This window comes from Chrysochloris asiatica, unplaced genomic scaffold, assembly GCF_000296735.1.
Source record: "Chrysochloris asiatica unplaced genomic scaffold, ChrAsi1.0 scaffold00120, whole genome shotgun sequence".
Lineage (NCBI taxonomy): Eukaryota > Metazoa > Chordata > Mammalia > Afrosoricida > Chrysochloridae > Chrysochloris > Chrysochloris asiatica.
The window spans coordinates 559,398-581,044 of NW_006408638.1; the positions used below are offsets into that span (position 1 = coordinate 559,398).

Below are 21,647 nucleotides of genomic sequence, written 5' to 3' on the forward strand. Positions count from 1 at the left end.
TCCTTATCTTTGAGTTTGGAGAGCTTGACTATGATATGTCTTGGTTATTTTCTTTTAGGGTCTGCCCTTCTTGGAATTCATTGAGCTTCTTGTATGTTTATTTTTTCACTTTTCAGGATGTTGGAGAAATTTTCTTCCAGTAGTTCTTCAACTATTTCCTCTGTGGACTTGTGTGATTTTTCTTGCTCTGTGTTGCACGGTCAGGGAGCTCCAGAAGTCTCTGAAACTGTCACTTTAAATTTTGAGAAGATCTGTGTGCATGCATAGGAAAACCCTCCAGGGGTAGGGGTGGGGTGTCCTTTCACTCAGGCATCCCATCTAGTCACCAGAATGGAAGTTCACAGACAACAGGAGACCAATGAACAGACACTAAAAAAAAAAAAAAAAAGAATGTCCACACCTGTATCTCCGTGGTCCTGTCAGGCGTTTGTGGCTGTTCTGATCCTTCCCCCACTTGGTCTCTCCCAAGATAGCCCCTGGAGCAGTTGAGTGTCTTGAATTAGAAAGCAATGGATCAGGCAGTGTTTCGTTCTGCTGTGCACAGGGTCGCTATGAGTCGGTCCCGACTCAATGGCACCTAACAGCAACAACAGCATGTTGGTCAGCTGGTGAGTGGAACATAGAGAAAGGCAACAAGGATGTTATGGGCTGAGTTTGACCATGTTCCATAAACTCCCATTGACCTGGAGATGAGAGAGATAAGAGGAAGGGCTGGTTGGTCCAAAATGTGATGAGACCTGGGAACTCCTGAGCCCATGGACAAGGACAAAACCACAGAGGGCTAGAGCTGAGAGTCAAGCACCAAGCTGATATGAAGTGAGGGGAGATGCACAAGAATGCCCAAACATGTAGATAGTATTCATTCAACCTAGCCATGATGGCTTGATGATCAGAGCTCAATTAGAGGAAGATAAAAAATAAAAAAAATTTATAAAGGAAACAATTTGATGAACTTGATCTATATTTATGGATGCAGTAGCTCAAAATATCAACTGAGAGGGAAGTAGTCTTTACATCGAGTATCAATACTATCCCCTCTGTATACAGAGTTGGGCACCTTTGACATTAGCTATCTAAAATGGTGGGGTGGGGGGAGCGGTATGAATTTACGAAGTGACTAGCTTACAAGTTTGAAGAGGGAATTTAGTTTCAGATTGTGCAGGGGAAGGTAGAATCCCCACTCAATAGTTTTCATCTTGTCTAGACAGGTCTGGTGAAAGGAGATGAGGAAAAGATTCTTATGATTTAAGAACCTATTCTACAGCACAGCACCACACTAGGACTCCAACTATACTGTGGTGGTGGTGGTGATGTGCCTGGAGTCAGTTTTGATTCATAGAGACTCTGTACAGGGTTTCTGAGGCTGTAAGTCTTTACGGGAGCAGAAAGCGTTGTCTTTATCTCCCAGAACAGCTGGTAGTTTCAAACTGCTGACCTTGTGGTTCGCAGCACGATTCATAACCACTACGCCACCAGCATAAGGCCCTAATCTTCTGTGATACAGAAATTTGAAAGATACCATTTCTCCCCTCATAGATCTTATAGAACAGATGTGATGTGCCAAAAAAACCTGAAGTTCTCAAAATATAATAATTTTTCATAGTTGAAATTTTCAACAGAGGCTTTGTCTTAAAACTATTATTTTTATAACTTTCACATATTTTGGAAAAAATGTTTTTTTTCTAACCATGCTTCCACAAACTCCTGGTCTTTTAAATAAAATACTGTGTACATATATCGTATTTTTTAAATGACATGAATTCTCATAACATAATAAGTCATTCAATGTTCCTTAAATTTTAAAACATTGTTTGATTCTAAACTCCTGGCTCCTTACTAATGTATATTTTGCAGTTTTATATCAGATTTCTGTTTAAGCAATGTTTCTTCCAATATTGGCCTAGCATCGTGCACTTTAATTCAATGTTCTCTTTAGATATCCCTCCCCACCAGTGTGCTGCTAATTGACTATTTTATGGAGTCCCTGTATGGTATAATCAATTAATGTGCTCAGCTGGTAACCAAAATGCTGACAGTTTTTGTTAACTCTTTCAAAGTGTCTACTCAAAGACACTTCAGAAAAAATCTTGGCAATCTACTTTTGTAAAATCAGTCATTGAAAACTCTGTATAGCACAATTCTACTGTGCCACACACAAGGTCAACATGAATCATAGTCAACATGACAGCAAACTTGTTGTTAGGTGCTGACAAGTTGGCTCCAACTCATACTGACCCTACGTTCAGCAGAACGAAACACTGCCTGGTCATTATCAGAATTGTTACTATGCTTGAGGCATTGTTGCAGCCACTATGTCAGTGCATCTCATTGGTGGTCTTCCTCTTCATCTGTGACCCCCTGCTTATCTAAGTATCATGTTTTGTCCAGGAACTAGTCCCTCCTGATAACATACCCAATGTAAATGAGAAGAATTATCCTCATATCTCTTCTAAGGAACTTTCTGGCTGTACTTCTTTCAGAACAGATTTGTTTGTTCCTCTGGCAGTCTATGGTACTTTCAATATTCTTCACCAACACTATAATTCAAATGTATTAATTTTTCTCTGGTCTTCATTATTCATTGTCCAGCTTTTTCATGCATATGAGGCAATTGAAAATACCATGACTTGATTAGGCACACTGGTTTACTAATACATTGCTTTATGGACTTGGAAACCAGTAAACATGTCTGAAGTAAGAGTGAAACATAGACGCTCTTACATAATGCATTGTTTATTATGTGCATATCTGTCTGATGTCTCTTTAGAGGTTTTTTTGTGGTTTTCCTTTTTCTTTTTTTCTATCTTGCTTATACTTGTTCAATTATATTCCACACAAGTGAAGTTGCCATCCAGCTGAATTCAAATAAAGACAAGGAGCTCCTAACTAAGAAAATATTGAAGGATTGGAGAGAATGGAGATAATCTAAGAAATATTTAAAAGGTAGAAATGATAGCATTTCAAGTGGAAGGCAGTGGAAAGAATTGCATGAGGCTGAGTCCCAGTCTCATGCCTGAATGTCTTTGAGAATGGTGTACCAATTCAAATGAGTTGACTTTACTCTCTAAACAGTGGGGAAGACTCTGAGTAGTTTTAATATAACTTGAAGAATTATTATCTGGCCACATATTATGAGATGGATTGGGAAGAGACATTATGGAAAGACAACCTAATAGAAAATGATAAAACTTGTGAAGTCAGTGTACTAATGATAGAATTTTTTTAAGACCATTAACTTATTCATTGCAAATACCTGTTTTCAGCAATATAAACAGCGACTGTACATGTGAGCCTGGCTGGATAGAATACACAGGAATAAAATCAACTACATATGTGGAAAGGGATGATGGAGAAGCTAAATGTCACCCACAAAAATAAGGCCAGATGCCAACTGTAGAACATACTATCAATTGCTCATGCAAGTTGATCTGAAGAAATTAAAACAAATCCACAAGAGCCACATATGACCTTGGGTATATGGGACATTATTTAGAGGCAATCTCAAGAACAGATTTGATGCATTATACATTAGTGACCAAAAACCAGAGGACATGTGGGATAACATCAAGAATCTCATATATGAATAATGTATGTATGACCTTTCTGCCTTTTTAATAACCTCCTTTAAACAGGAAAGGAAGAAAAGACTAGAATGGGTGTCAGGAGAGACTCTAAAGCTTGTTCTTGGACATAGTGAAATTACAGTGACTGGAAGAAATTATGAAGTAAAAGAGCAGACAGAAATTTTCAAAGGACAGCTCAAGAAGACACAGTAAAGTATTATCATGAAATGTGCAAAGACCTGGAGTCAGGAAACTAAAAGAGAAGTATGTGTTCAGCATTTCATTGAAGAAAAAGCCAAGCCTTGGGTTGCAATATTGACTTTAAACCAGGTTAGCTGTTCAAACACACTTGCTGCTCCTCAGAAACCCTATACAGGGTCACTATGCGTTGGGGCTGACTCAACAGCACTTAACAACAAAGAAATGAACCAAATATTGAATGATTCAGAAATCATCAAAAGAAAATGGAAGGAATAGGGAGTCACAGTAACAAAAATAATTAGTCAATATTCAACCATTCAGAAGTAGCATATGAACTGATGATATTGAAGAAAGAATTCCAAGCTGCACTGAACACAGTGACAAAAAAAGATACTCTAGGAATTGAAAGAATACAAATTGAACTATTTCAACAAACTAATGCAGCACAGGAGGCACTCACTTGTCTATGACAACAAATCTGGAAGACAGCTTACCTGGCCAACCGATTGGAAGAAATCCATATCTGCACCCATTACAAAGAAAGATGACCAAATAGAATGAGGAAATCATTAAATAATATCATTAATATCAGATGCAAGTAAAATTATGCAGAAGGCAATTCCAAAACAGTTGCAGCATTATACTAACAGAGAGCTGCCAAAATCTTAAACTGGATTCAGAAGAGTACTTGAAGTAAGGGATATCAGTGCTGACATCAGATGGAACTTGTTTGAAAGTAAAGAACACTTTATTGAGTATGCAAAGGCATTTGACTATGTAGATCATAACAAATTATGAATAACATTGGAAAGAATGAATATTCCAGAATACTTCATTGTGCTTTTGAGAAATCTGTACATTAGTCTAAGAGGTAGTCATTCACACAGAACAAAGGAACACTGAATGGTTTAAAATCAGGAAAGGTGTGCACTAGGACTGTACCCTTTTGTAATACTTAACTCTATCAGTATAGCATATAATCCAAGAAGCAGTATTATATGAAGAAGAATGTGGCATTAAGACTGCAGAAAGATTCATCAACAACCTGCTATATGCAGATGACACAAATTGCTTGCTGGAACCAAAGATCATCTGAAATACTTACTGATAGAGATCAAAGACTAAAGCCTTCAGATGAATTACATCTCAATACAAAGGAAACAAAAATTCTCACAACTGAACCAATAAATAGGATATCATACGCAGAAAAAATTAAAGTTGTCAAAGGTTTCATTTTACTTGTGGTGTCCACAATCAACATTCATGGAAGCAGCAGTCAATAAATTTAACTACTTACTGCGTTAGGCAATTTTGCAGCAAAAGACCCCTTTAAAGTGATAAAAGGCAAAGATATCAGTCTATGGACTAAGGTGTACCTGAAGCAAACTATGGTATTTTCACTTGCCTCTATGCATGTAAAAGTTGAACACTGAATAAGAACGACCCGAGAAGAAGCGATGAATTTGAATTATGGTGTTCGTGAAAAATATTGAACATACCATGAATTACCCAAAGAATGAACAAATCTGTCTTGGAAGAAGTACTGCCAGATTACTACTTGGAAGCAATGATAGAAAGACTTCCTCTCTTGCGGTTTGGACATGACAGGAAGCACCAATCCCTGGAGAATGATATCATGCTTAGTAAAGTGGAAGGTCAGTGAAAAAAAGAAAGACCCTCAGTGAGATGGACTGACACAGTGTCAACAACCATGGACTCAAACATAACAATACTTGTGAGATGGAACAGAAACGGGTAGTGCTTCAATCTGTTGTACATAGGGATGCTATAAGTTGGAACTGACTTGAATGCACCTAACAACAAAAACAACTGTCAGTTGGGGCCATAGCCTGAAACCAGACTGTAAGGTGGTAATAAAGCTAAAATAATCTATCACATGATGAAATAATTGACTGGTTGTGAAGTTAGAGGAAGAAATAATATCAAAGGTGATCCCATGCTTAAATCCAAGTAGCCATGGAATAACATCATCTAAAAGTCTCAAGATGATGTTCAACTAGTACAAATGTTTGCTCAGCTTTTATTTGTTCCTTACATCTATATGAACAGAATAATTAGTCCCCTTTATATATTGCTAGTGAGCTCTGGTAGCGTAGTGGTTACGAATCGGGCTGCGAACCGCAAGGTCAGCAGTTTGAAACTACCAGCCGCTCCGCGGGAGAAAGATGAGGCTTTCTACTCCCGTAAAGATTTACACCCTCGGAAACCCTGTACAGGGTCGCTATGGGTCGGAACCGACTCGATGGCACTTAACAACAAAAACAACATATATTGCTAGGTCTTTACATATTTACTTCATTCTCATAAGGATAAGCCAATCCTATTTAATACTCTATATGACATCAGAAGATACATTTTTCTGAAAAATGAAAACCTAAGGATTTCCTATGTTGACTGTAAAAGAAGAATATAAGATAATATCATTGCAATTCCATTTCTCTATTCCATTCAGAACTTTGAGTCATAAATAAAGCATATAAATATAATAAATACATGCTGCCATTTATTTCAAGGGGACTATTTTAAGAAATATTTTGCTTCAAAATAAGCATGTAACTGCTGCCTTTAGTAACTTTAAAAAGATGTTAATAACAGAAAAGAGTTAACGTTAAAAAGCTATTCCACAGAAAATGACACAGAATACAAATAACAGCTTTTACTTTGTAATGTAAATATAAACTAGAATAATCTTGATTGCAAAGAGGCAAAATCATATGCCTTCATAGAAGAAAATTGTTTGGTTAAAAATAGCAAAATTGCTTTTCTCTCACACTTTCCTAAAGAAATTTTTTTCTTTCTTTTCTTTCTTTTTTTTTTTTTTTTTTATGTGTTTTTCTCCAAGTATTTGGACTTCAAAGTAAAGAACTTTACTTTGTTTTCTCTTTGAATAGAAACAAGTAAAGCAAACGTCACTTAATCATGTCATCTCAACTGTATCAGTCATTGACTTGGTGCTAAATCCTTGCTTCATAACAGTTTTGCAGCTTTTTTACACTTCCTCTTAAGGAAGTGTACTTCTTTCCAAATCATAGAATGAAATATATCATTTTAATATATTTACCTTTTCTAAGAATACATCCTCATTCCATTAAGAAAAGAAACATTTGGCAATTTGCTAGTCACAAAAAGGTAATGTCTTCCTATCGATTTTATCATGCTCTCTTATGATATGACGTACATCCACAAACCATGCATTTTCTCCTACAAATCCTGAGAAATAAGCATTTTCTCTGGATTGAAAAAATGAATAGATAGTACTGAAGACAAATCTTCATAGCAGAGGAATATTTAGTTATACTGTATGGATTATGAACTCAACCTGGTAGTTGATTCTTACTTTGTTTAGTTGCTTGTTTGTTTAAAATGTCAGTAAGACCTCTAGTCAAGGAATACCTCCTCCTCTGCTTCTTTCTTCTCTTCTGTGTCTCATTCCTGCCCCTTTCCTCCCCAACTTTCTTCTTTATCTTCAATACAATTATTTTCCAAAATCCTCTGTCTGTTGCCCACTACCAGAAACTACATGTTTTCATTGAGAGCACCTGCAATTTCCCTTATATAACAATCCTTTTCTATGTAGTCATTTATTCAGTGTCTGTGTACCCAATTGAAATGCAAATCCATGAGAGAGCATGAAGTGTTCATCATTATGGACTAGGTGTCTGCTGCAGTGCCTAACAGGTAGTAGGTGCTAAATAAATACTAGTTAAGTAAGCTAACAAATTACTTTAACTCATGCCTCTAAGCTTACTCTACTAAATCTTATTAAGTGTAGAACTCTGTACTTTCTGTACCTCCTGTCTTCCAGGAAGCTTTGTCTACATGCATTATAAATAGATTCTTCTGGTTGAATTAGTTCTGAATAACTTGTGTGTTGCTGTAGGATAAGTACTGGACTAGTAACCATAATGTTGGATGTTCAAACTCACCAGCCACTCCTCAGAAACCCTATGCAGGGTCACTATAATTCCGAACTGACTTGACAGCACCTAGCAAGAACAACCACAGACTTAATTCACGTAACTACCCAAAGGGTAAATTTTGTTAACAGAAAGGGAAAGATAGAGATGTAGGTTGCCCCTATGCTAACCCAACCTCTGTACTAGAATCTCCCAAAACAAATCATTGTTCAATTCAATAACTGAACAAATATTTATTGAGCTATTATGCATTTAGCTTTGTAGGTTTGATATCATAGTGTGTAAAGACCCCATTCCTCCTGGAATTTGTAATCTAACTGAAAAGATTATAAAAAGGAATTTCAATGAACATAAAAGCTATGGTGGGAATAGAATAAGGGTCTATGGGAACATATATCTGGGAACATACTCAACCAAATCTACAGCCAGAATAGCTTTTGAAATCCGATTATGCTCATGAAAGAAGAGTGAGTAGGAATTGACCAAGAGAGAGAAAGCATGGCTCATTTGAGGAATTGGATGAAACAGCATGGTTAGAAAACAAAAAGAGCTGAATCTATAGACGTATGCTAGAGCAATTTATAGAGCGCCTTAGTAACAATGTCACGGACATTTGACTTTTACTGAGGCAAAATCAGATCTCTGTGACTGACTGATACAAATATGATTTGGAGGCAGGAATCATCCGTGGCCAAAACAGAGTTGCAACACAGGTCCTGACTGTCTTTATTTCCATATAGCAAATCTTGTTTGTTTTTTCTCTTGCTTTTGCTCTTAGCCTTATTGGATGGTTGTCACAAGAATATGTAATTTGACATTATCATTTTATAGACATGAAATTAAGGTCAAGCAAGACAATACTTTTTCTAGGATTCAGAAAAGAGCTAGGTCTAGTTGGTTCTTTTGTTAGTGAAAACAGTATTTCAGAAAACTAGGAATAACATAGGCTTAGGAACCAAATAAATCAGAGTCGGGATGTCAAATTCTCTGTGTATAGTCTGTGTATCCAAACCCACCAGCTGCTCCTCAGAAACCCTATATAGGGTTGCTATTAGTGGAACAACACTTGACAACAACAACATTGTCTTCAGAGGTGGATACTATTAGTATCTCTAGTTTAAGTGATTATATTACTCCCCTAAGGCCACACAGATTATACACAGGGAACTTGACACTCCAACTCGGGTTTCTTTGGTTCCAAAGTATCTAATTTATCCTACAGCACCATAGCAGGACTCCTCTGAAGACTATTGTGAAGGTAAATTTGATCATTAATTTGAAACGCATAGGGTTGTGCTAGTCACATAGTTTACTGTTAAATAAATACTAGCATTAGTCGATGGTGATGAGGATGATGTTTCCATAATTACTCCAACTCCTTCATTCATACTTATATGCCCTATATAATAGTACTTAACATCATGTACTCTTAATTTCAAATGACTTTTATACTATATATTTTATTCTCCACTGAGGAGTGTTTGGGATTCCTAGTCCAAACATTTAATAAACATTTCTGTGAGACTATATATTTATCAAGGTGCCGCAAACTTAATATTCTCCTATCCAATTAAAATTCTAATAGACACAAAGCTCATAAACATGTAATAACAAGAGGTCAAAAGAAGATATATTATGAAAATAAATGGTTTAGTAAATAATTTGTTTAATCAAATAGTACAATTTTCTATAAATAATATGATTTTCAAAAAGTACTCAATTATATAATCTTCTCTTCCATCTGAACTTTGGATATATGGTCTTGATGAATTACCAGCTACCTGACTACTGTGAAAATATATACCCAGGTTTAAAATTCTCCTGCTATATTATGTAAAATACAGCAGTTACTAAGTAAAAAATGTCTGCTTTTTAAATGACATCTTTTTATCTTCAAAAGCTGATGTTGTTTTCTATAATAGCCATACCTTACAATTTGTTATTCAATAAATTTCAATGAAAAAAATGTGACATTTTGGAACACAACATTAATTTCCATGATATCAGAACTACTTTGAAGATAACAAAATTCAGTGAAAAGTAATAAAGAACCCGTCAGTACAAAATTTATTGAATAAGACGCAATGATTTAACTTGTGTGTGCACAGATTATGAGCTAAACTAAACATTGTAATGGATCGCCTGAAAATATCTTGATTAAATGATAGCAACTAACACTTAATTCCAAGGTTTAATAGATTTCTCTTATTGAAAATTGAACATAAATGATTTTTGTTTTTATTTACATTTAGATTTCTGTAAAAGCCTCTAAATGTTTTAGCTGCTTTCTTGCTGACTCAGTATCTAAGCATTTAAGACTCAGATATTCTCTAGTAGGTATATCATTTTTATGAGAATATTATTACTCTGGATATAAATTTGCACATACTGTATACTTGATTCTCAGAAAAACAGCTACTGCTGTGGCTTAAAGAATTTAGGTTTAATGAATTATTATTGTCGAGAATTAAGTGGCTTACTTTTTGGTTATATATGTTCTTTGACTTCAATTATCTTTCTATAATCAATGAGATAAGTGGATATTGTTTATGTATAAGAATCAAAATTTAAAAGAATCAAGCTTACTCAAGTTAAGGGATGCTAAAGGGACTGATTGGTTTAATCCATTTTTAAAAAAAATACTGGTAATTGAATGAGTTATTGCAGTGGGGTATAACATAGGAAGGAAGGAAGAAATGGAAACCTGGATGCCTGAATTCTCCTCCTAACCCTGGATGAGTTTGAACAGTTCTTTAACTTCTCTAGAAATCAGCTTCCTTACATCTCTTATTTATTAAGTGATTGCCATTCCATGCAATAATAGTTTATTCTGATTAGGTCTTTAAAGACTAAATGAAAAATATTTAACATTTATATAATAAATAAAATGAAATTCATTAATCAATTAATTGAACTAATATATGTTAATGACTCTGGAAAGATTTTGCAAAACCTGTAGGTCGCACAATTGCAAGATATGGATTTGTCGATAAAAAATAACATTTTGTTAACATTTTAACTAGTATTTTCTTCAAAGGAAAGAAGCTTTTAAATAACATTTATTTAATTATTGCCAGTCAAAACATCTAAGTATCTACTGTGTATACCCTCACATTGTGGGGCTTTATAACCTTAAGGTGAGACCTAAGCTCTATATTATAAAAAGTATTCTTAAAATGAAATGCACAAGTATAATTTCACACACAAATACACACACAAAAAAAATCATGTAAAGCCTGGTCTGATGGTCAAAATGTTTAAGAGGTATTAAAATGAGCAATTATATAAAATAAAATCCTTTAGTCTAGCTGCTGGTTTAATTTTGCATACTGATTTTTTAAAATGTGGGGTACTAATTGCTCATCTCTTTTATTGGTATTTTTGCAACAAAGAAGAAAAGGTTATGTTATGGGCTATGACCTCAACTCTTCAGCCTTTAGGTTAAGCTCATTTATTTCCGGTTTGCTTCCTGTATACCAGAGACTGAAATATAAAAGTTTAAATATGGTGTTTTATGGTATTCATTACCATATTTTCAAGCATGTAGTAAGTTGTAACATAAGTTAGGTAGCCAATTGTTATCCATTGAAATCTTAACGTGGCATCTGTGTTTCAGCTTCTGACATGGCTGCAGAGCAGGGGCAGATTCTTGTAATAGCTACCGCGGCTGTTGGAGGATTCACTCTCCTCGTCATCCTCACTTTGTTCTTCTTAATCACTGGGAGGTAATTGAAGCATACTAGAATATTTTCAAATTTTTTTAATAATCACAATTCTTATACACTGTGTATTTATTTTTCTGAAAGATAAGCAGTTGAACCAAGTGTTCCACAGAAGGAAGATATGTCATTCTGTATCCACAAAGATTTATAACCTAGGAAACCATTTGGAACAGTTCTAATCTGTACTATGAGCCACTATAAGTAAGAATCAAGTTGATGACAATCTGAGGTTTCTTTCTTTATTATAATCAAATTGCATCATGAAAATAAGTTTTTTTTTTTGTAAAAAGTATTTCTCTTGGAAAAATAACATAAGAGATTTGGACTATAGTGGATTTTAATGGCCACCCTTGTGGTTCGCAGTTCAGTGATGATCCTACAGTGCTATACCAGGAGTCCGATCAATGAGATTAATAGATATTATTTCTGTGTAGTAATTAAAATTGTTGTTGTTAAGTGCCGTGGAGTCAGTTCTGATTCATAGTGACCCAGCATTGGGTTTCCAAGGTGTAGCTGGTGGGTTTGAATCATCAACCTTGCAGTTAGTAGAATGAGATTCATTCCAAACTGTGTCTTTAAGAGTTTGTAGTTAAATAAGAATAGATACATGAGATCCTCATTCAGTTTTGCTTTCATGCAAGCCAGAATTGTTGGACTGATAAACAAAAAGTCAACAGTTTGAACTGACCAGTCACTCCTAGGAAAAAAGATGGGGCTATCTGCTCCCGTAAAGATTTACAGTTCTACTCTGCCCTAGAAAGCCCCTATGAATTGGATTTGATTTGATGATTGTGGGTTTGACCCAGACAAGAAGTGAGCTCTGGTGATGCAGTGGTTAAAGCATTCAGTTGCTGACCAAAGTCTCCATTTTGGGAGACAGATATGGCAGTCTGCTTCAGAATCTACTTGGCATCAGTGGGTTTGATTTTACTTGCTTAGTGCAAGAAAAGGCTTGAAGCCTTTTCAGTGATTTAAAAGCTGCACGTGCAGCAAGTGAATGTGATTGTGATGAAGGATTTGTTGTGATTAGGGATTGGTTCTTTTCAAAGTGAAGGCAAATTTACATAACATTAAAAGGCAAGTATAAGTTGTCTGTAAATCAGACTTTCATAACTGGAGACTTCCTGTAACAAGAAAAAAAATTCACCTGAAAGAATGCAGGAAGTAATCCTAAATGTATTCTAATAAATGTACCACTGTGGGCATCCTATGTTGCCTCTATAGAACGCTGCTGATCAGCACTTTTCCAGTTATTCTGACCCTTTTCTCATAGAGTTAACCTCTTAAAACTCCCTACTATCAAACTAACTTTGATACAACCATTTTTACAGGAGATAGAGCACAAATTTTGGTGTCTCAAAACAAACTAATCATTAGGTCTTAGTTGTTTTTGTTGTTGTATTAAGTACCATTGACTAGATTCTGACCCATAGCGACCCTGTATAGGGTTTTGAAGGAGCAACTGGTGCTCTTGAACCACCGACCTTGCAGTTCAAACTACTTTGCAGTCTGACACATTAGCACATAGCACCACAGTCTTTAGGTGCTGTCAACTTGGTTCTGACTCATAGAAATCCTATATACAACAACATGAAATAGTGCCCAGTAGTTCTGCTGCTCTTAGCAGGGTTTTCATTGGTCAATTTTTTTTTTTTTTTTTCCCCAGTAGATCTCCAAGTCTTTCTTCCTTATCTGTCTTAGGCTAGAAAGCAAAATATTAAATCTTTGTTGTTGTTGTTGTTAAGTGCTGTCAAGTTGGTTCTGACTCATAGCTACCCTGTATAGGGTTTCTGAGGAGCAACTGGTGAATTTGAACCACCAACCTTGACTACAAATATCAGAAATGACCTTATTCACTGGCAGGAGTCAACAGGTTATCAACAAACAAATACTGATCCTACACATCTTGGCATAGTTCTAAGGTTAGTTACTAAGCAAAGTTAATTTTCTTATGATTTTATCTAGGACTTTAACAACAAAAAAGAGGAATTAGAGAACAAAATTGTCTAGGAAAGCAAAAATAACAGACTATTAAAGTGAGAAGGAAAAGGTGCCATTCTTTAAACTGGAGAAAAAGGAAAAGGGAAAAGCATTTTGTTGCATATAAAGTCACTGGTATTTCACTAGATAAGAAAGAAGTCAAACTGCAAACACATTATGTGTTGCTACATGCTATGAAATTCATACTAGTGGAAGAATATACCCTACTGTATTTTTATTTCCGTTTGTAACGTAAGTACTGCCCAGGCATAGTGACTTTTGGAGTCTTGAAATCTTGATAGTACTTATTATGGACTTCCACACAATTTAAAGATGATCAGCTTTACAGCCTGGGAAGATTATTCAGTTATTAAGTACAATGAGGTCCCAAAAGGACGTCTCAATTACTGAGACAAAAATCGTATCATTTTAACTAGACTAGGATAATTTAGATATGATGGTTAAATTTGACTCAGAAAGATTCTTATTTGCATTTTGAAAACTCCTTTGGAAAAATCTGGTGTTTATTAAGTATGATTTTATTTAAATAGCAGTGTAGTATTTAACCCTGGTAGGAAAAAAAAAAAAATCTCTATTATCATAGGACAGTTGCTTGTAAATATATTTTTAATCGTGATTCAATATAAAACATAATTGAATGGTATTTTTTAGTGATATTTATATGTATCTTGTGTGGCACTGTAGGGTAAGCACTGGACTTCCAAATACAAAGTTGTTGTTATTAAGTGCCATTGAGTCAATTCCGACCCATAGCAACCCTGTGTAGGTTAGCAGGTTAGCTTGAACCACCAACCTTGCAGTTCAAACAACTTTGCAGTCTGATACATTAGCCCACATAGCAAAGTAGGTAGTTGAAAATAGGGTTGCTCTGACTCGAAATCAACTCGATGGCTCATAACAACAATTACAGTATATGTATCTTGCAGAACATGAATTAAGGTCTGGTTTTCTCATAGACTGTTTCAGCAAACCATGATTAATAGCACATACGTGTGGGAAAGCATTTCAGAAAAATTGTATCAGAAAAACTGTCTTCACACAAAAATATGACAATTAGCTATGGAACCATTAATTCCATTATAGTTCTTGCTAGAAAAATAAGTTGGCCAAATAAATTTAAGAGATGAGTTTACTTGGTATTCTTAGAGCCTAATTTTAATACCACTTTAAAAAATAGTCTAATGATGAAGAAACAGTTGTGCTAAATTCTTTTCAGGGTTCATTTTCTGTTTGCCAGTTTATATGGCATCAAACACTGCTCTAACATTCTACATACTGGAGAGAACAATTCCAGTTACATAAGATTTTTTTTTTAATTGTTTTGAAGTATCTCTGATACACTTTGGTAAGGGAACATTCATTGAAAATTATTCATTGAAAACTGTAAGACATTTATGAATAAATACACAATTTGATATAGGATTTTCACCTTAATGATTGAATTGTGTTAAACAGATGTATTCTGTTTAACTATTTGGAATTAACATTTTGATGATCTATGAAATCATGAGGCTGGTGATGAATGTAGCTTGTTGAAAAAGCCTGTGAGATAAGTACCTGCTTCTGTAGTTTGCAGCAGGATTTTCCCCTGACCAAATAGAACATGCTTCTACCAAATTCCAGAGTTAAAAAAAAAAAAAAAAAATGTTGATTACCCCTGAAGATGGAAGACAGTTGTCTATAGCTCTGAGATTCTGATGAAAAGCATTGTTTTTAATTTTAACTAGTAAATCTTTTCCACCAACTATCACTGTAAGAAGTAATACACAAAAGTAAATGATGGCTATTGCTAATTATAGATCCCTGGTGTGGCACTATAGAATAAGTACAGGACTACTAACCACATGGTCGGCAGTTCAAACCCACTGGGTGCGCCTCAGAAACCCTAGATAGGGTCACTCTGAGTCAGAACTGACTTGATAGCTCTTAACAACAACATTGCTAATTATAAGATGTTTCTCTAAGATCCCTAATTAAATCAGTCAGTCCACTTGACAGTATATTTTACTTCTCTATGGGGCAAATTTTCATATATATTTAGTATTTTCAAGGATTTTTTTATATGTTTGCATAACATAAAGATGTTTTTTAAAGTTGCCTTTGCGATAGGAACTTTGGCCATGAATGATACATATCAATATTACTCATATTTTAATTGGTTTGTGTTGTTACCTGCCATAATTTTTAACATGAGATTCTGTTTACTTTTTTACAAGGTGCCAGTGGTACATAAAGGCCAAAATGAAGTCTGAAGAGAAGAGAAGAAACCACCTACAGAATGGGCACTGTAAGTATTTAAGTGACTCTTTCTACTGCTTTGAATTACTCTGGCACCTCAAGAGTTCATTTTAAACTTGCACCCATTGAGTTGAGAAGGCCCAAATGAAACAACAACAAATCACACTTTCAAACGTTCAGCATTAAGGTTTTGCTTGTTTCCAGGTTTGTAGTAGAAATCACACCTGCTTCTCATTTCCCAATTCTAGTTGCTGGAAGCACGACAGACTAACTGCTAAAAATACAAGTTGGCTGTTATATCTAGTTATTTACCATTCACAATGGCTCTATAACTTAAGCCAGTTTTATTTAGTGGAGCATTAGCCACAGAAATATTAAGAAGTCCTTATTCCTTCTTGCAAGAGCTGTCATTTAAACATAAAACAAATCAATTTACAATTCATTAACCCTAAAAAAAACATATCAGCTCCTTAACTCTTGGAATATGTATGAAATCCTTGAGATGACTACAAGGTTATATTCATTTGAAGGATCTCTTCCCAAGCAAGCTATAATTACCACTATAGTTGGTTTGATAATTGCCACACTCTCCTCCCCAACGCCCACCTCCACCTCCACATTGCAGACTACTTTGTCAAGACTGTTCCTGTGTGGTAAGACAGTGAATTAACAAAAAGTGATGCTCACTTATTAGCTGCAGTATACAGTTAATATAGGAAGTCACTTATTTAACTCCGATTTTATTCCATATTGAGCAAAAAGAAATAAGGGGTTTTTCAATCACTGTCATTTTCCAGGGGAAAGAAAGGACTTAGGTGAAGAAATTACACGCAGTGTTTCGTTCTGCTGTGCATAGGGTCGCTATGAGTCAGTACTGACTCGATGGCACCTAACAGCAAACAACAACCTTGGTTTAGGACTAATCCTAAGGATTACATTGTTGTTGTTGTTATGTGCCATCTATTCAGTTCCAACTCATAGCGACCCTGTATAGGTTTTCTGAGGAGCGGCTGGTGGGTTTGAACCAGTGACCTTTCCTTTAACAATCCAGTACTTATTCTACAGTGCCACATAGTTTCTCAAAAAGAGGTCTGAGAACAATGTGTTTTAGAATATTTGACCTTCAGTCCCCAAGGTTCTGATTCATTAAGCCAAGATATATGCATTTTTAGAAAATTTTATGAAATTATTCTTTTGTACAAAAAAACGTGTGCTAAGGGAAGGAGGGAAGAAGAGATTAGAAAGCTAATGTTTGGCCTGGGAGACCTGGAAACACTGCAAACAGATGCAGAAATTTGGATCCAGACACCTGGACAGATGACTTATGGGAGGCAACTCGAGATTCACTGTGGGATACTGAGTCCTGAGCTGCAACAGAAAAGGTGTTCCTGAAGTATTTACTGTTTCCCAACTAGTAATTTAGCTTAAACGAGGACAGATGGACCCAACAAGAAACAATGAAAATAACCCAAGGTAGAATGGAGAAAGAGACATAAAAGCCTAAGAAGACACTGATGAGTTAAATTAATAACCAGATGTTGTTGTTGTTGTGAGGTCCCATCTAGTTGGTTCCGACCCATAGCGACCCTGTGTAGGGTTTCCAAGGAGCAGCCGGTGAGCTTGATCCACCAACCTTGTGGTTCAAACCAACTATACAATCCAGCGCATTAACCCACAGCACCATACCAGGACTCCTAATAACCTGATACTGTATTCAAATTTAGAACTTAGTTTGAGTTTGTTTTCTCCAATATTACATATTTTGTGTTACACAGAAAAAAGTGATATTAACTAATCAGTCCAGGCTGTTGAAATATGTATTAACTTTAGATAATTCAATGGTTAATTTTAAACCCATGTATGAGTTAATAAATGTTAACAATTGTTAAAACTATGTATGAGTGAAATAATATCTGTTATCTGTACTTGAAGTAATGTTATCAGCTTGACCATATATCCAGTTAGAGACTACTAATCATCTAGAAATAAAGCCTGGGTGGCACAAGCAGTTCAGTGGTTCAAGCTCACTAGTCACTTCTCAGAAACCCTATACACAGTCTCTATGGGTTGGAACCAACTTGAAGGCTCTTAACAGACAACAAACAGAAAGATTGGTAATTTGAACACATCTAGTAGTTTTGTGGAAGAAAGACCCAACAAACTGCCCCATAAAGTCTACAGACAAAAAAAAAAAAAAAAACCCAAACAACACTATAGAGCAGTTCTACTCTATAACATATGGATTCACCAAATGCCTCAGGTATTATTTCACATATAATAAGCACATAACAAGCCTTTGTTGAATATGAATTAATAAAGATGAAAAGAAGAATGCGAAATCTGTGGTACAGTGGATGATACTTAGTTTTGTTGCTCTTCAATTTTAAATGACATTCATTAACCATAACTAAGTGTGTTCTGATCTTCTTAGACATATAGTGAGATACGTAATCTCAAAAACAAAACAAATAAAATGATTTTGAAAAAAGTGATGAAATATCCAATATTATTAGTAGTTTGCATCATGAGTAGTAGTAACATAGTGATACATTGGGAACCAACTCAAGAGCTACTTTCAACAGCAATCATCTATTAATAGCCATTGTTGTAAAGGCAGAATAACTAGGATTTTAGTTTATAATGGATGTTGTTGTTGTTAAGTGCCATAGAGTCAGTTGAGACCCATACCCACCCTATATAGTGCTTCCAAGGAGCAGCTTGTGAGCTTGAACCATTGACCTTGCGATTCAAACAGCTTTGCAGTCTAGTGCATTACCTCACAGCACCACACCGTAGTACTCGGTCTGAAATCACTTCTAATAAGCTACAAAAATATCACATAAACAATGAAAACAGAGGTACAGACTTTCTTTTCTTTCTTTTTCTTTTTCTTTTTTTTTCATGCCTAATGTTTGGAAAGTCAAGAACAGCAAAAACATTTCTGAATTATTTTAAGATATAAGAATAGTTGAAAATATGCTTGACTGTTGCTATTTTGAGAAATTCTAATCTTCTGGGTCCATGAGAGGACAATAGGTAGAATGTAATACAAACACACACCACTCCTCTGTCAGTTTGTCGTACTGTGATGGCTTATGAGTTGCTGTGATTCTGGAAGCTATGACACCCATATTTTAAATACCAGAAGGGTCACCAATGGTGGACAGATTTCAGATGAGCTTCCAGATGAACACAGACTAAGTAGAAGGAGTGATGAACTACTTCAGAATATTTAGTCACTGAAAACCTTATGAATAGCAGAAAAACACTGTCAGATATAGTACCAGAAAATGAACCCCTCAGGCTGGAAGGCACTCAAAATGAGACTGGGAAGAGCTGCTTCCTCAACATAGAGTTAACCGTGATGATGTGAATGGAGTAAAGCCCATGGAAGTAAAGCCTTCAGGGCCTTCATTTTCTAGTGGGACACAACTCAAAATGAAGAGGAACAGCTGTAAACATCCATTAATAATCAGAACATGAAATACACAAAGTATAAATCTAGGGAAATTGTAAATTGTCAAAAATGAAATGGAACGCATAAACATTGATATTTTAGGCATTAGTAAGCTGAAATGGAATGTTATAGCCATTTTGAATCTGACAACCAAATGGTTTAATGTGCCAGGAATGAAAAACTGAAGAGGAATGAAGTTGGATTCAATGTCAAAAAGAACATATCAAGATCAGTTATGAGGTAGAATGCTGTCTGTGATAGGATAATACTCATGCGCCTACAGGGAAGACCATTTAATACCACTATTATTCAAATTTACACACAAGCCACTAAAGCAAGTGAGGATGAAATTCAAGAATTCTACCAACATCTTCAATCTGAAACTGATCAAACATGTAATCAAAATATATTGATCACTACCGGTGCTTTGAATGCAAAGGTTGGAAACAAAGAGGAAAGATCAGTAGTTGGAAAATATGGTGATAGAAATGATAATGGAGATTGCATGATGGTGGTGTTGGTGGTGGTTATGGGCCGTGGAGTCGAAACAGACTCATAGCGACCCTGTACAGGATTTCTAAGGCTGTAAATCTTTACGGGAGCAGAAAGCCTCATCTTTCTCCAACGGAACAGCTGGTAGTTTCAAACTACTGACCTTAAGGTTCGCAGCCTGATTCGTAACCACTATGCTACCAGAGCTCCTTGGAGATTGCATGATAGAATTCTGCAAAACTAATGATTTGTTCATTTCAAATACTTTCTTCAGACAGCATAAGAGAGGATTATACACATGGACCTCACTAGATGGAATACATAGATATTAAATTGACTACATCTGTGGAAAGAGAAGGTGGAAAAGCTCCATATCATTGGCCAAAACAAGGCCATGGGCAGATTGTGGAACAGACCATCTATTGCTCATATGCAAATCCAGACTGAATTTAAAGAAAATGAAAACAAGTCCACAAAAGCCAAAATATGACCTTAAATATATTCCACCTGAATTTAGAGATCATCTGAAGAACAGATTTGATACATTAAACACTAAAGACCGAAGACGAGAAGAGATATGGGATGACATCAAGAACATTATAAAGGAAGAAAGCAAAAAAGTCATTAAGAAGACAAGAAAGAAAGAAAAGATCCAAATGGATGTTAGAAGAGACACTTAAACTTTCTCACCAGAGTAGACATGCTAAAGCAAATAGAAGAAATACAGGAGCTGAACAGAAAATTTCAAAGGTCAGCTTGAGAAGATAAAACCAAATATGACAACAAAATGTGCAAAGATCTGGAATCAGAAAACCAGAAAGGAAGAACATGCTCAGCATTTCTCAAACTGGGGGAACTGAAGAAAAAATCCAAGCCTCAACTTTCGTTACTGAAAGATTCTCTGGGCAAATTATTGAATGATTCAGAAAGCATCAAAAGAAGATGGAAGGAATACAGAGTCACTGTACCAAAAGGAAATGGTTGATTCTCAACCATTTCAAGAGATAGCATGTGATCAAGAGTCAATGATACTGAAGGAGGAAGTCCAAGGATCATTTAAGAAATTGGCAAAGGATAAGGCACCAGAAACTGATGGAATAAAATTTGAAATCTTTCATGAAAGTGAAGTAGCACTGGAGGCGCTCATTCATTTATGTGAAGAAATTTGAAAGACAGCTATCTGGTCAGCTGATTGGAAGAGATCTGTATTTGTGCCTATTCCAAAGACTGGAGACCCAATGGAATGTAGAAATCATCGGACAATATGTTTGATAACCCATGCAAGTAAAGTTTTACTCAAGGTAGTACAAAAACAGCTGCAAGCATACATTGACAGAGAACTTCCAGAGATTCAGCTGGATTCAGAAGAGGACGTGGAATGTGGGATATCGTTCCTGATGTCCCATGGATCTTGGATGAAAGCAGAGAATACCAGAAAGATGTTTACCTGTGCTTTATCAACTATGCAAAGACTTTTGATTGTGTGGATTATGAAAAGCTATGGACAACACTGTGAAGTATGAGTATTCTGGAACACTTAGTTGTGTTCGTGAGGAATCTGTACATGAACCAAGAGGCAGTTGTTTGAACAAAACATGGGAACACTGAATGGTTTAAAATTATGAAAGGTGTGCAACTGGCATGTATACATTCACCATACTTATTCAACCTGTATGCTGAGCAAATAATCCGAGAAGCTGGGTTATATGAAAAAAAAAAAAAGAACTTGGCATCAGGATTAGAGGAAGACTCATTAATAATATGTGATATGTGGATGATACAACCTTGCTTGCTGAAAGTGACAAAGACTTAAAATACTTACTGATGAAGATCGAAGAACACAGGCTTTGGTATGAATTACATCTCAATGAAAGAAAACAAAAATCCTCACTACTGGACCAAGAAACAACATTCTTATCAAAGGAGAAAAGATTGAAGTTGTTAAGGGCTTCATTCTTCTTGGATCAACTATCAACACTCATGGAAGCAGCAGTCAAGAAATCAAACGACGTATTGCATTAGGCGACTCTGCTAC

At 35.6% G+C, this 21,647-nt stretch overlaps 1 protein-coding gene across 1 annotated transcript in view; it reads left to right on the forward strand.

Annotated features, from left to right (window-relative positions):
• The window catches only part of EPHA6 (EPH receptor A6), an 837,864-nt gene that overhangs the window by 420,646 nt on the left and 395,571 nt on the right, over positions 1 to 21,647 (forward strand). The window contains exons 6-7 of the mRNA XM_006868630.1: positions 11,319 to 11,427; positions 15,642 to 15,712. Coding sequence (XP_006868692.1) covers positions 11,319 to 11,427; positions 15,642 to 15,712 — 180 coding nt within the window. The remainder of the gene's footprint in view (positions 1 to 11,318; positions 11,428 to 15,641; positions 15,713 to 21,647) is intronic.